At 37.3% G+C, this 16,087-nt stretch overlaps 1 protein-coding gene across 4 annotated transcripts in view; it reads left to right on the forward strand.

Annotated features, from left to right (window-relative positions):
• The window catches only part of MYO16 (myosin XVI), a 574,351-nt gene that overhangs the window by 97,348 nt on the left and 460,916 nt on the right, over positions 1 to 16,087 (forward strand). For all 4 annotated transcript variants that reach the window (XM_021929768.2, XM_021929769.2, XM_003914068.5 and 1 more), the window contains exon 4: positions 11,371 to 11,514. In XM_021929768.2, coding sequence (XP_021785460.2) covers positions 11,371 to 11,514 — 144 coding nt within the window. The remainder of the gene's footprint in view (positions 1 to 11,370; positions 11,515 to 16,087) is intronic.

The following is a 16,087-nucleotide window of genomic DNA, read 5'->3' on the forward strand; positions in this document are numbered from 1 at the left end:
GATATAAGGCGTGATGCATAGTGAATACTCAATACATAGTCAATGAATGAATGAATGAGCTCTAAGGATATAAGGCGTGATGCATAGTGAATACTCAATACATAGTCAATGAATGAATGAATGAGCTTATGATATAAGGCGGATGTATATTGGAATACCAATACATAGCCAATGAATGAATGAATGAGCTGTGAAGGGATATAAGTGGGGTTCTTTGGGTGAAGACTTAGTTAATAGTGGCTAGAAAGGGGTAAATAGAGGGATAAAGATTCAGAAATGGCAGTATCGAATGGAAAAGAAATGAGAAGATTAAACTGATGAGGGAGATGGAAAGTTAATTTCATTAACTCCCAACCTAAAGTAAAAAATATCATTTTATATTGTTATGCAAAGGTTGTGAGATTAGGACAAAGTGGAAGATGAATCTGGAGGACGGATAAGGATACCTCGTGGCAGCTGAAGGAGGGGGCGCTTAGTGCTGAAGTCTCCTTTTCCTGGGGTTACCAAGTAAATAAAAACAAATGAAAAATTGCAGGTTGCTGGAGAGATGAAATTACAGGGTTTCAAAATGTCTTAAGTACTGAAAAAGGCAATTTAGCCATCTAAAATGTCAAGCGTGAGAATCTGTGCTGTTTGCCTCACCTTTTGGGCGTCCCACGTTATGGAGCCTGAAGCTTCATCAGCACGGAGCTCTAATTATAGATGATCAGGGACTTTGAGGGAAAGGCAGAATGCGTTTGTGGAGCATCAGGAATCAGCTGCAGAAATTACTGCGTTGTGTTGTTTAACTCAATTGTTGTTAAAAGTGGATATTTGAGAAACATATTTTAATATTTTTGGCCATATAACATCTTTAGTTTCTTCTTTTTCATAAAATTTCAACAAATACATCTGAATTAATCTTTTTACCTCATCCTCTATTGAATCATGTCTGTGTTAAACCTATGGCAGGTATCAGGTACTCTGACAGAAGGGGATTAATTGCAAAAAGTAACAAGGTCTGTATCCCAGGCATTTGGTCTCATGAGGACAGTATAGACGAAACCTTACATTTAACTCTTTGCAAAAAAAAAAAAAAAATTATGTTTATGAAGTAAAAAACAGTATTACATAGGCTTTGCTAAAATGTCTGGAGTTTTGTTATTACCTTTATTCAATGAGCAATTGAGAAGGAGCTCCCGATGGTAACTGAACCCTCAGTCTCAGACTATAGCCAAGTTTGGATGAAATATATTAGAAATAAGAAATACTCTTTCTTTGATCAAGTTAATTCTAGATATAGGAATTTAAACAGTAGAATTCATGTAGCTGTTAAAAATATTGAGCCGGCCGGGCGCGGTGACTCACGCCTGTAATCCTAACACTTTGGGAGGCTGAGGCGGGTGGATCACGAGGTCAGGAGATCGAGACCATCCTGACTAACAAGGTGAAACCCCGTCTCTACTAAAAATACAAAAAAATTAGCTGGGTGTGGTGGTGGGCGCCTGTAGTCCCAGCTACTCGGGAGGCTGAAGCAGGAGAATGGTGTGAACCCGGGAGGTGGAGCTTGCAGTGAGCTGAGAAATCGCGCCACTGCACTCCAGCCTGGGCAACAGAGCGAGACTCCATCTCAAAAGAAAAAATATATATATATTGAGCCATAATGTATCTGAAACTATGTCCAAAACATATTATACATGTCCAAAGCAGGTTACAGAATAGTGCGTATAGCACAATCGGATGTATGAGAGAGAGAGAGAGAGAGAATCCTTTTAATAGCCAATGGAGGATCTTGAAGACCAGATAAGCAATTTTCAACAGTGACTCAGGTTGGGTAAAGGGGACAAGGTCTTTTAATTTTTTTCTGTTTCCTTTTACAAATGACTTGAACATTTTAAATAAGAAACATGCATGTTTCATATAATAAAACTAACATAAAACTAGTTAAGACTGTTTTTATTCGAATTTTAAATTTTGAATAATTTAATAATTTTGCTACTCAAACAAGAAAATGTGCTGCTCAAAACCGAGCTGCTTTTTATGCTTCACCATCAGTTTCTCTAAAGGCTTGGATGCTATAGGAAGCAGAGATAATTAGCAACTTACTACATAGAGGTGGTTCAACTGCCTAATTTTCAAACTCTAGCAGAAAATAATGTATTTTACAGAGGCAGAATATCAGGATTCCAGAGAAAATGCCTAGAGAAGTATCTTATTTTTAAAAAATATATAGTGTTAAAGAACAAAAAGAGTTGGTGTGTGGAAGGTGCCCACCAGTGATCCCGCCCACCCACCTGGACACTGGCCATTGAACTCCAAGCCCCTTTTCTGCTTTCCTAGAAGAAAAAGGGCAAGAGCTACAAGGGCAGACTCTAGCAAGAACATCGTTCACAGCAGAAGGCAATGTCCCCTCTGCACAGGGGGGTTTTCCACACGGGGCCCCCACTCCACATCCTCCAAGGACCTCATAGGGGCTGTTCCTGCATGTTCCTTGGAGGATGTGGAATGGGAGCCCCATGGAGGATGCAGCAGCAGAAAGCAGGAGGCAGGTGAGGGGCAGGGAAGAGAGCGGGGACAGCCAGGCGAGTTGGGTGATTCTGACGTCTGAGGGTGAGTGCTGCAGGGTGCTGCCTGGCCCTGGCAAACAGGCAATGGAGGGGCCACGGACTGTGAACAAGAGACTTTTCACATAACCCCAGGGGTGCAATTCAAGATTCAAAATTCTGGCTGGATGTGGCTTTTTCAAATTCAATGTCTTTTGGGTCCTTGAGAACCATCACATTCATAATTGGAAAGTCCCTAGTTCAGAATTTTAGATCATTAGTGAAATCTCCAGCTACATCTTGGATGAGAATAATAACCTTGACCTGCCTGCGGGCGTATTTTTATCATGACTCCCTGCATGCTTGACTTAGAGGGCAAAAGGGCAACAGAAGAGCACGTTGTGATGATGCTTTAAATGCTACCAGAAACCCAGTGGATGAGTTTTCCATTTTTTAGGAATACACACAAGCCTGATTTGCTCCACATCAAACGATCAAAGAAAGGCCCCAGTGAAGTTAGTAGCTAGATTTTGTGTTTTGTTTTTATATCTTTGTAATAAGGATCCCAAATTATTAAGAATCAGAACTCTTTCCTGGCAGGGTGAAGGCAGATAACAAGGCATTTTTCACAGACTTCTGATAGAATTGTAACTCCCCTAAGGAAACTTGCAGAAATCCACCTTCAAAGCCACTGGTAACAAAATCTTTCCTAGAGAAACTAGAGGTTTGTGGCGAGAAAGGGTTTCCTTACTTATCAGCCTGAAACTCACCTACTTAGAAAGTCCTTCCTTAAGCAATCTTAATAATTTATATTACTCTCTAGATGTACCAAACTGCTAATACTTCCACAAATGGCTGTTTCCATTCCTCCTCGATATCGCTCAGGCTGTTTCTTACTCTGGCGAGCTCTACTGAGACAGGCCAGCAGCTCACCACTGTCCCCTCTCAGCTTTCTGCCTGCGTCATCCCCCAATTGTAGGTTGTTCTTCCAGAGGTGAGTTCTTGTTTATAATATCAGCCCTCTGGCTTAGCACAGCGCTGGGTGCATAGTAGTTCCTCAGTGAAAATATACGTTTAACTAACAGATACATGAATGTCTCACCCCAGGCTGCATCCACTTGTTAAATGCCTCCTGATCCTTCAAGACTAGCTCCTGTGTTCCCATATCCAATTATCCAATTCCCATCAGGCTGTTAGGTACCTTCTGCTGTGACTGCATAGAATGCTGTACATACCCTTTATCACAAACCTCACACTATCAAACAGCACTATCTCTTAAGAGTAGTTACTGTGTAATTCACCTTCATATATACCTTGCCAAGTGCAGCTGGAATATCGTGTTGCCTAATAAAATCTAGAGAATTTAAAATACAGCAAACCAGTGCTGCTGATGAAGGAGATGGGTTTATACTCACTTAACAGGAAAACAAGTTTTTAGGATTTTCAAATTTCTGGATGTGGTTCAGTGTTTAGAGTCCAGTTCCATTGGCCGGAAGCCGTGGCTCTCTGCAGTACAAATAGAAATAATAAATATAATTCAACTCACCGCATTCTGCGTAGTTTATCTATGGCGAGATAACCTGGCATATAATATTTGCCAGAGGGAAGATCATGAAAAGCAAAAATAAGTATGTTCAAGATGACACTACAGTGAATATGATCCTTCAGTGTGATGGAGTGGCAGAGAAGTGGACGTGAGTTTGCACAGATGCAAGCACAGGCTAAAAGGGCCGGTCTGCGGCATTGCTGTTGAATAAAAACGAGTGTATGGAAGTTCCAGAATGATGTTAGATTTTGAGAAATTGCAAAAAAAATTAAATTTGTTTTGCTACTGATATAAATTTATCTATTTTGTCCCCCACTTTTCTTCTCTGTCACTGTTTCTGACTTTATAGAAATGTTCTTTGAACTACTGAGAACTCATAAACATAGGACAAAAACATGGACTATATCTCATTCAAATTGTGCACCTCACATCGCTGCTTCTTCCCCCATAGCTACTAAAAGTTCAGAGCTTTTTTTTTTTATTTAATTTACTTGTAGAAGCACATGACATTCACGAAGACAACCCCGGATCAAACTGGATGCTTTCCTAATAATTCTTTCTCTAGTCTCCTCTACCATGACTGCTCCATAACCACTACAGAGAAGGGAAGGGGAAGCTCTCATTGTGAAACATGTAGACTTGTGAAAACTCATGTTAAAATAGATCCAACCCTCATTTTAAAAATTGATGAAAGATAACTCTTATGTATGAACCACAGAATTTGATTTGAACCTTCAGACTTGATGTGTGATTTGTAAATATTTGTAATAATTTTCTGATTTACTGAGTGATAGATTTCAGGGTCATTCATGATATGTTCATTAGCCAATTAGAAGGGCCAGAATCCAGAAACCACCCCTTACACCAAGACAGAAAACACACACACACACACACACACACACACACACACACACACATTTTAAGTTCAAAGTTCCCTTTGCTTGTCATTTGGTTCCTATGATTTTCAGTACTTTCAGATGAATTGGCAATGTGAATTGTGTTGAGTTTGTATATTAAGACATATTACCTTTGTTTAGAAAGTTACAAATGAGTGAAGGAGTGTAGTACAAGAGAAGTTGTGAACTGCTGATGCAGTGTTGAAAGGATTTGTTGACATGTTCTAACCACACAGTCAAAGGCTTGGACAGCCTTTGAGGAAGGACTTGCTCTCCCATCACCTTGCTCTCTCAGTTTGTCTTAGGAGGCAGAATGAGATATTTTAGTCACAGATTGGGATGCCAGAATGTAATATTTCAGAGTGAAACCAGTCTTGCTAAATGACAAACAGAAGGGTGGATAAAGTTTGGTGGAGTCCAGGAGGGATGACATTTTGGGGTTCTTATGTGGAATAACTGGTATTGTTAATGCTTCCTCTGTTGATGGTGTTCTAAGTGGAAAGAAGACTGTCATCATGGTCCCCAAGTCTTCCATGACAGAGAAGAGTGACCAGGTTGGGAGAAGAGGTAGTACATAAGGATGGGGTAAATCTTAGAAAGAAGCACATCAACGTAAGCATCCAGTGATTCCAGAAGAATCAATGATAAGCTCAGAAGATATCCAAACTTTTTAGTGCTCTGTGGAAGAATAAGTTTCCCTACACTGGACAAGGCTGCAGGAGAGATGCTGTTTTCAGGGAGACTGACTTCCATTTAGGTTCTCTGGACATTTCCAGAAGTGGAAATTGAGCTGGGTTCCCATCATTCCGTGGAGGGGAGTAATCTGTGGCCATGCAGGAATCTAGGAGCTTAGTTGATTAAAGGGCTTGGTAATTCAGGGCAGGCATCACCGGTAGGTTACCCATATAGTCACACAGGGCCTTCTTTTTAGAAGGGTACCATGCTTGGTATGCTTGGTTTCACCCTCTGTTATCACTGTCTTGAAATTGTCAATAATTTTAAAACTAGAAGCCGCGGATTTTCATTTTGCACTGGGTCCCACCTTAGCTAGCTCTTCTTGGCATTTCGAGTGGTAAATGAAGGTGACAGCAGGAGCTTAGGGACCTGGCTCCAGGCTGCAGGTGGAGGACCTGGTGGTGTCGGAGTTCTGCTGGGCATAATAGAATGTGGGTTCAGTCACTTTCTTGGTGCCATAAAGTGTCACCGGAAAGTGACTGATGTAAGGAAGAGCAACCTGAGTTGGGAGGAAGATTTCCTGACTTGAAGAAAATTCTTTCTAGGGAAATAGATTTACTACATAACAATATTATAAGAATGTTGTTACAGGAATGTTCCACCAACATACTCTTTTCAGACAAGAGTGACTAGAAGGTATATATTGCTGTCAAATTATTATTCATAATCCTCTGAAATGTGATTCCCAAAATTATATCACTTGAGAGGGGCTGATACCACTTTCAACGCTGGATCTAATTAACTCTGTTTGATGAAACACAGTGAAAATCCAAGCTGCAGGTATCTGAATATAAATGTAGATTCCTGAGATGCAGGTCAAGGATATCTTGACAGGCGCAGAAGGAGGAGGTCACATCGTTATTGATTATATGCTGAGCTATCACAAAGCTAAAGAGAGTAGAAAAGGAATTACTTGCATAAGAATTTTCTAAAATGAACTGGATTGGGGCCTCACATTCTAACATCAATTTATTGAACTTTCCTACTGTGCCACTCACCTTCTGTGTCCTTGCACCCAAACCTGAAGCTCCAGGGGATGAGGCCTCAGTTCATACGGTCAGGACACTGAGTCTAGTGACCATTTTATTGGTACACATCACCAAGAACATCAGATACAGAAAGACCTTAGTTCAAAACCAAAATTATTCTATAAGAATTCACATTTGTCATTGCACCCATTGCTTACTTGAATCCTAATAATGATGTCTGCTAATACATTCCTCCATACTCTTCAGGGACCTCACACCATGCTTGTTTGCTGTGGTGGTTGTACACTCTTGACACAACCTGATAATAGAGGACGGTATGAGTATTCAGTTAGTGTATCATGATTGTGAACCATAATTTGAACACCCATTTGTTTGGTGAAGTGAGAGATTAAATATTTTGCCTAATCTTTGAAGCTGTTTTTTGGTTTCTTTTTACATACTGAATTTTGAGAGTTCTTTGTATATTCATGATAAATGTCTTTTAACAGATGGGTGTTTTGTGGATATTTTTTCTTAGATTATGGCTTGTCTTTTTATATACTGAGAAGTATTTTCTGAGGAATAGAGGATTTTTATTTTAATTAAATTCAGTTTGCTAATATTTCCCTGATAGGCTGCATTTTTAGTCATCACTAAGATTTTCTGTTATGTTCTTTTTAGAACTTTTGTAACTTTTGGTTTTACATTTTTTGCAATTTTACATTATGAGTAATATTTGAATATAGGGCAAAATGTAGGTCAAAAGGATTTTTATACATGTGTGTATTCAATTATTTCAGTATAGTCGACTGAAAGAACATTCTTTCTTCACTGAATTGCCCTTGCCACTTTCTTAAAAATTAGTTGTCTATACATGAATTGATCTATTTCTAAATTCTCTGTTGTGTTCATTGATTAATTTGATTTTACGCCAACACCACACTGCTTTGATTGCTATAACTTCATAATGAGGCTTGAAATTAGGCAGTTTTAGTTCATGAACTTTGGGTTCCACCACACTAAAGTTTTTTGGGGCAATTTTAGGTCCTTTGCATTAACTTATGAATTTTAGATTCAGCTTTTCAATATCTACCAAAAAACCCATCTGGAATTATGACACATTTGGATTGAATCTCCAGATCAATCTGGGAAGGACTGGTTTCCTAACCATATTGTATCTGCTGACCTAAGAACACACTATAAATTTCCATTTATTTAGGTTTTAAAAAAATTTATCTCACTAATGTTTTGTTGATTTTGGTGTGCAGGTCTTACTGATATTTTGTCAGATTTATCCCTAAGTATTTCAATATCGTTAAGGCTATTTTAATTTAAAAATTATTTTTCAAAGGCTTACCACTAACATATACGAATATCTTTGTTTTGTTGTATAGTGATCTTCCGTCTTTCAACTTTGCTAACTTAATTATTGGTTCTAATAACTTTGCATATTCCATTATATTTTCTACACAGACGATCATGTCATATGTGAATAATGACAGTTTTAATTATTTCTTTTCAATCTAGATGAATGTATTTGCTTATTCCTTCCTTTTTGCCATGGCTGGAACTGCCAGTGGAATGTTGAAGGGAAGTGGTAAAAGTGAACATGCTTGTTGTCATCTTGGTTTCAGTGCGAAGTGTGGAGGGTTTCTTGGAGACAATTATTAGCTCTTGCTTTGTTATCCAGTCTAATACTCCCTGCCTTTTGTGTCATTTAGAATATGTACACTTATTTATATGGTTACTTACATGTTTAGGTTGAAATCTACCACCTTCCTTTTTTTTTTTGGTACATGTCCCATTTGTTTCTCTCTCCTCTTTTTCTGCCTTCTTTAGGTTTGAGTATTTTTCGTGAATCAGTTTTATCTCTTTTGTGGTATTATGCACTGTGCATGTTATTTTCATGTTGCTTTAGTATTTTTAGGATACATCTTTGACTTAACCCTCTCTCGTTTCAAGTGGCATCCTATCCATTCACATGTAGCATAAAAACATTCCTTACAATATTATGTTTTCATTTCTCCCCTTCCAGCCTTTGTTTTATTGCTGTAATGTATTTTAATCTGTATATATTATAAACCTCATATTCTGTCATGATTTTTAAACAATTATATTTTAAATAGACTAAATGAAAAAATATATATAACTCACACAGTCACAATTCTCAGTGTTCTTCGTTCTGATATAATCTTTTAAAAAGATATCCCACAGATCACTGATGCTCTGCCATTTTTAAAAAATCATTTTTCTTTCCTTGTCATATTTTGTTTAATTTATGTTACTGCTAAAAGAAAGAATACAAGGAAATATCAAATTATTACAAACTATGATTTGTAAATCTTTTCAAAAATCTTTTCTTCTGAAATATCTAGTCTGCTGTTGATCCCATCTCAGCCATTAAAGGTCTCATCTCTGAAAGTTAAATTTGAGTCTTTTTAATATCTTTTGTGTATGTACTTAACATCTTCAATAGATCCCCTCACTTTTTGAACATAGAGAATATAGTTATAAATACGATTTTAACACCCAATTTGCTCATTCCAACAGGTGTATCTGTTCACTGTGGATCCTATTTTCCTGCTGTTTTTGTATACTTGGCAATTTTTTTGTTGGATTCTAGACACAGTAAATTTTGCCTTGTTGGGTATTCAGTATTTTTGTAAATAATCTTGAACTCTTTGGGGGCTACTAAATTATGAGGAAACAATTTCATCTCTTCAGGGCCTGAATTTGAAATTTTTTAGTTGGGAACAGAGCAGCATTTAGTTTAGGACTCATATTTCCCTCCACTGAAGCAAAACACATCTAGTAGTCTACCCAGTGCCCCGTCAATTATGCAGTTTTCAGTATGGTTGGCAGGAACAGGCACCATTTATTGTAATTTATGAGCCCTGAGTTCTCTTTCTTTTCAGGCAGTTCTTTGCCTGACCTTGGGCAGTTTCCTAGAGTGCATGTGCTGATCATTATTCAGCTGAGCACTTGAGGGAGGCATTCTTTAGAACTTTAAAGTTTTTCTCTGTGCAGCTTTGTCCTCTCTGCTACTCTGCTCTGCGAAATGTAACCACCCTGGTCTCTCAAGACATTTCAAGAGCCAGCCTTGGTCAGGCTGGGTTCTTCTCCCTGTGCTGTAGCTTGGGAACTCTCTCAAGGTAGGAGGCTGGAACGGTAGTAGGGCTTATCTTGTTTGCTGCCCATCATTCAGAGGTCATATATTTTGTTTTTCTTTTTTAGTTGATTCAAGCAGGAAGGTACATCTGGTCCCTGTTACAGGGAAGCAAAAATTCTACAATGATTTGTTTTTAATGGTACTATCCAGTGAATTGGTGGGTAAATTTGTGTGACAGTGCTTCCAGTGGGATATTGATCGGCATTCCTTTGGGGTGGAAAATCTGTTCTATGCATATACATCACAGAAAAAGTGTGTATCTCATAACCCAGAAATTTTGCTGACCTATTTAATAATAAGTTCTTAAAAACTAATTATACTGATATGCATTTGGCATTAATGTAACTTGTAGATGTAAATATGAAAAATACTCATAAGGCCGGGTGTGGTGGCTCTCACCTGTAATCCCAGCACTTTGGGAGGCCAAGGCAGGGGGATCACAAGGTCAAGAGATTGAGACCATCCTGGCCAACATGGTAAAACCCTATCTCTACTAAAAATACAAAAATTAGCTGGGCGTGGTAGCATGCTTCTGTAGTCCCAGCTACTCAGGAGGCTGAGGCAGGAGAATTACTTGAACCTGGGAGGTGGAGGTTGCAGTGAGCCAAGATCACGCCACTGCACTCCAGCCTGGTGACAAAGCAAGACTCTTGTCTCAAAAAAAAAAAAAAAGAAGAAAAATAAAAATACTCATAAAAGGACTAGATGATTTGAAGAGGTCAATGCAAATAAATATGTGGGACTTTTCAAAAATTAGAAATTCAAGATCATAAAGGCAGAACATCAAAGTACAGGACTCATTTAAGCACAGTTGCATAGATTGTACACCCGTGATGCCAGCCCTGACTTACACATACGATATTTACGTGAGTTTGAACTATAGATAGTAAATTAAGTTGCTTGATGGTTTGATTTAGTAAATTATTGAACATATATAAAATGCAACAGTATAAAATCATAAAAATTGATTTTACGAGACTCTTTAATTTCAACTGTTAACTTTTACAGTATGACATGCTATGAAATGTGACTAGGGTGAAGGCTACAGATGGGAATGTTGAGGAATTAAGTTGCGTGGATTCTAAAGGGCCTTGTCTATCTTGGATGCAATTAAATAGTTACACTTTATTCTTTTGGCAGTGACAAACTATGCATGTTTTAGAGTAGAAGGGTACTGTGATCAACTCTGTACTTTTAGGAAGATAATTATTATAATTCAAGTTTTATAAAAAAAAAAAAATCCTATTTACAAATGAAATAAAAACCAGTAGGTAAGTACTTTTTTTGACCTTCCTACTATCTACCCTGATTTTCTTCTTTCTGTCTGCTGTTCCTTGACCCAGTTCCCCAGAAGTCTTGCATATGTTCTTTTCCTTGTTGGTTAGCCGGGGAAATACATCTTTTCCCAGGTTAGCTTCACCTCTCAACTCCCAAAATTGACATTGAGTTTTTTTTTTTTTAATCTGTGGGCATTTGGAATAAGCCATATCACGGTTTGTAATAATTTGATATTTCCTTGTATTCTTTCTTTTAGTGTGCTCGGTATGATAATGCCTTCATTGCAGAAATTCTGATTGACAGAGGAGTCAACGTGAACCACCAGGATGAAGATTTCTGGACGCCCATGCACATTGCCTGTGCATGCGATAACCCTGATATTGTCCTGCTTCTTGTATTAGTAAGTAAAGCAATTCAGTTTACCATTTGAAGATCTGATGGCATGTAAAAGGCTATATATTTAACTAATGATATTTTACAATATTTAATATTTTGGTTGAGAAAAAAATCTGCATATGTTATCATGTATCCCCCTAGAACACAAGATAATTATAGACTAAGGTTGCGGGTCATATAGTTTATAAAACAAATTGTGCAGATACTATGCCAAATGCAACTTCTCTTGCCTTTCCTTGGGGATTATATGCCTTGATACAAGTCAGTTTCAACTAAAATGGTTTGATAATTTTGTTTTTCAATTCATTCTCATTTTTAAATTTTTAGCCAAAGAGGCATAACATTATAAGGAGATATGGTTTATATTGAATCTTTTTTTTTCTTGGTTACATCTAGTAAAGAAGTGTCTACAATGTTTGTTTACATGAAAACGAGAACTTTAAATATGAAAAGCATTGGAGTTTGTTGTTTTGGTTGTTATTTTCAGTTAATCTTATATCCAGACATTGATCCTCACACATGCTTTATTTTGGAATAGTAATCTCTAGAAAGTATTTCAAGAAACTATTTACAATTTTTAGAAAATACACTGGAATATATGAGTAAGAATGATTTGCTTTTATTTATTTAAAAAATTAACTTCTTAATGGCTTGCTATTATGCACCTGGAATTCACTTTTTTTTATGTAAGCTCAAGATTTTACACAAAAGCAAACTGATGCTCAAATATATTAAACAACTTGCCCTAAGCCAAAAGCAAGTGATAGTTAAGAACTCAAGTTCATTGTCAGAAGTCCATTTTTTGTCACTGAGCCATGCTACCAATATTAGTTTCCTGTGCCTGCCATACCATTAAGACATAGTTGATGGCTGTACACAAACACAGTTGTAGAGGTTAGAAGTCTGAAGTCAAGGTGTGGACAGGGCCATGCTCCTGCTGTAGGCCCTAGTGATGAAACTTTTCTTGGTGCTTCCTAGTTATGGTGACCCCTGCAGTCCCTGATGTTGCTTAGATTATAGCAGCATCACTCCTGTCTCTGCCTCCATCAGCACATGACTTTCTTCTGTGTCACTATATCCATATCTCTCATGTTTTCCTTTCAGAAGACACCAGTCATAGGATTTAGGGCCTACCCTCAGGCAGATGGCCTCATTTAACTTGATTACATCTCCAAAGACCTTATTCCCCAATAAGTTCACATCTACAGTACTAGGGAGCATAGCTTTTGGTGGAAAACATTTTAAATATACCATACTGCTCCTCTTCCCCCCTTTTTAAAATTATGAATGAAAATATTTTGGGATTAAAGGCTGTGAATAGGGACTGTCTTAATCTTGTATGAGGTTTAATTTTGTCTCGTTTTCTCTGATTTGTCCTTCAAGAATATGTATACTTCCTTTTTTTCAGTAGAAACATATGTCACTAAAAATGTATGTCTTTCAAATTCTGGAAGATGGAGGGTATATTAATAAGGAAAGGCAAAGGAAATAAAAGATTATTTAGCTTGAAATATAAACTTTTAGAGGGCTAGTACTCTACATAAAAAGGCATGAAAAGCTGCCTGACTCATTTATAAAACAAGATTTGGGTTTTGTAGATACAGAGCCTAAGAGGCACTAAACTGTCAGTTCACCATAAAGGCCACAGGATTTCCCCAGAATTGTGAAAAGCTATAAAATATAGCACAGAAAGGAACCAAGTCACCTTTCAAGTAATACTGTAACATGATCAAGTTTAGAAACCTTTAGAATGCTGACAACTCATAGAGTACTCACTTGGGTTATTTAAGGAGGAACTAAGTTCATAGTACTTGTTTGATACATTTTTTGATAGTTTAGCTAGCTGCTTTAATTATAAGAGAATGAGATAGAAAAGTTTGATTCATGGCTTTTGCAGTTTTTCTATGTTCTCATTTGTTTTTTTCTAAATACTAGTTTTAAGAATCAGTAATTTTTTTCAAAGCCCATCCTTATTTCTTTTCTCTAATTATTATTAATTACATTAAGCCATGCCAAAAAACCTCTTTCTTCTGCATGCAAAATGGCCATACTTATTCTTACAAATGAATATTCATGTGGTTGTGCTTAAAATGTTAAAATCCTTCTTCCATTTCCTCAATGCAAATGTCTGGACACAGGCTTCAGTTTCTTGAGTTCAGACAGGTTTGTGAGATCTCAGTTTCACTGCCAGCCAGGATTCCCTTCCTCCATTCTGAATGTAGCAGTTTCTTATTTCTAATGGGAAAGAGCAAGAAGATCTGCCTTCTTTCTGTAATCTCTACTGAGTGTAGATCTTGGTATCTCACATGATACTCACAATTAAATATTGCAGAAACAGCCCTGAGTTGATGAACCAAATTATGACAAAAAAAGAAAAGAGTTAGATCTGAGTTACATTTCAAGCAAAATAGCTCATAAAATAACAGTGTAGTGACTCAGGTGCAATATCTATAACTACATGAAATGACTCCCCTTTGGCATCTAGGAGACTGGTATCACAGATAGCATATGATAAGGTTTGGCTGTGTCTCCACTCCAATCTCATCTTGAATTGTAGTTCCCATAATCCCCACACGTCATGGGAGGGGCCCGGTGGGAGGTAACTAAATCATGGACATGGTTTCCCCCATGCTATTCTCGTGATAGTAAGTTCTCATGAGATCCTGTGGTTTTATAAGGGGCTTTCTCCTTCACTGGGCTCTCATTATTTCTCCTGCTGCTCTATGAAGAGGTGCCTTCCGCCATGATTATAAGTTTCCTGAGGCCTCCCCAGCCATGTGGAACTGTAAGTTAAACCTCTTTTCTTTATAAATTACCCAGTCTCGGGTGTTTCTTCATAGCAGCGTGAGAACAGACCAATACAGCATAATTGTCAGAACTAGCATTTATAGTCTAGAGGTAGCAAAACACTTAGACCATCCTGAGCACAAGAAGGAGGCATGTTTATAACCAGAGCTAGGACTGGGGCAGGTCGCCAGGACTGGTATCTGGGATAACAACATAATTATAAGAATAAATTAGACATACTGGCAAGTTACTCAGACCTTTCCTGTGACTCCTTGTGTAACTGAGGTAATAGACATTAGCCTTCTTCATGTTGAGGCTAAGCAGCATCTTCCAAAGGAAATTTGATTTAAAAATGGCACCAATCCTGGTCTCCTAAATGAATGTTTAGAAAAAGGGGAACAATTTGGAGAAGTGTTATATTATTGTCCTAACTAGGAATACCCTCACGTCATTGTCTGACTCAGTGCTAAGTTCATTAGGATGTGGAGAGTTCTAGACACTCCTTCTCTGTACTTTTATTTTATCTTCCTATTCTTTGATATGTGCCCACACTTACTGTTAAGATTACCATTACATTATCTGTGTTCCTTGATATTTCATCCCATTATGAATATTGTATTTGTTTAAGTAATGACTTATTTTTCTCTTTGTTCTTAGGAGATACAGTTTCTGTAACTCCTATTTGTTCCCATGGCAACAACTCAATCGCAGTAATGACCAGTTGCCTTTAAAATAAACATCTCTTCTGCCTGGAACAATTTGATGTATATTCAGTAATTCTTTATCTAACTAACACCAGCTTCAGGTTAGGCATTTAATAAATAATTAGCTTCTAGCAAGTCACAGAAGTAGCGCATGCATGCATTATTATCTGTTAAAACAGTGCCTAGCACTTGATAGATGCTTAGTGTATGCTTGAATATCATCTCGCAAGCTAAGTATATGAATCAACAAATGAATGAATGAAAGCAGGCCAGTTTTTCGAATTCAGCCTGAAAAATATTGACAATATTAACTCATACGTAATAAAAGCTGTTGTGTAACCACATCCATCCTTTTACATATTCTAGACTTCTTTACCTCACATGTTCTACACGTGTATTACAAGTGCTTGCTTTAGCACACAAATTATCTCAATATCTGATGAGTTTGCTTTTCCTTACCAAACAGAATTGAGGGAGAAAAAAACTAGTTGTATTTCATGGATGATCATAGAGTTAATCTATAGTTTTCAAATTATTAGCAATATTTTCATGGCTCAGCAGTGCCCTGTTTCTCACAATGTAGAATAATCCAACGTAATATACAAAGGAATATATCTGTTAGCTGCCCTCATTCAATGACTTCTGCTAACCGATCATCATCTTCATTCACTTAACTAATAAATATGAGTGATCACCAATTATGTATGAATATAAGGCCTGCCCTAAGGGAAATTACAGCTTGTTTATTCATTCCTTCATTTACTAAATATTTATTGAATGACTGTTATGTTTTAGATGCTGCACGGTGAATGAGAAGATATTTTATACTCTACAGTAGTGGTGAAAACAAACAATGCAATTAATCAAATGAACCCCTGGGAAATTTGCTTAATGGATTAAGCCAATCTGAGTAGCTGTATTCATACCATGTTACAGCCAGCCTAAGTATCCATCCACAGAAGCAATTTACTCTAAATAAATGTTGATAAAATATGTTGTCACAAAAATTCTAATTACTGTAAAAATACATTCCTGCCAATAACCTCAAAAGAGAAATGTATTTTACTTGCCAGATGAAATGCTATT

This window comes from Papio anubis, chromosome 15, assembly GCF_008728515.1.
Source record: "Papio anubis isolate 15944 chromosome 15, Panubis1.0, whole genome shotgun sequence".
NCBI classification, from domain to species: domain Eukaryota; kingdom Metazoa; phylum Chordata; class Mammalia; order Primates; family Cercopithecidae; genus Papio; species Papio anubis.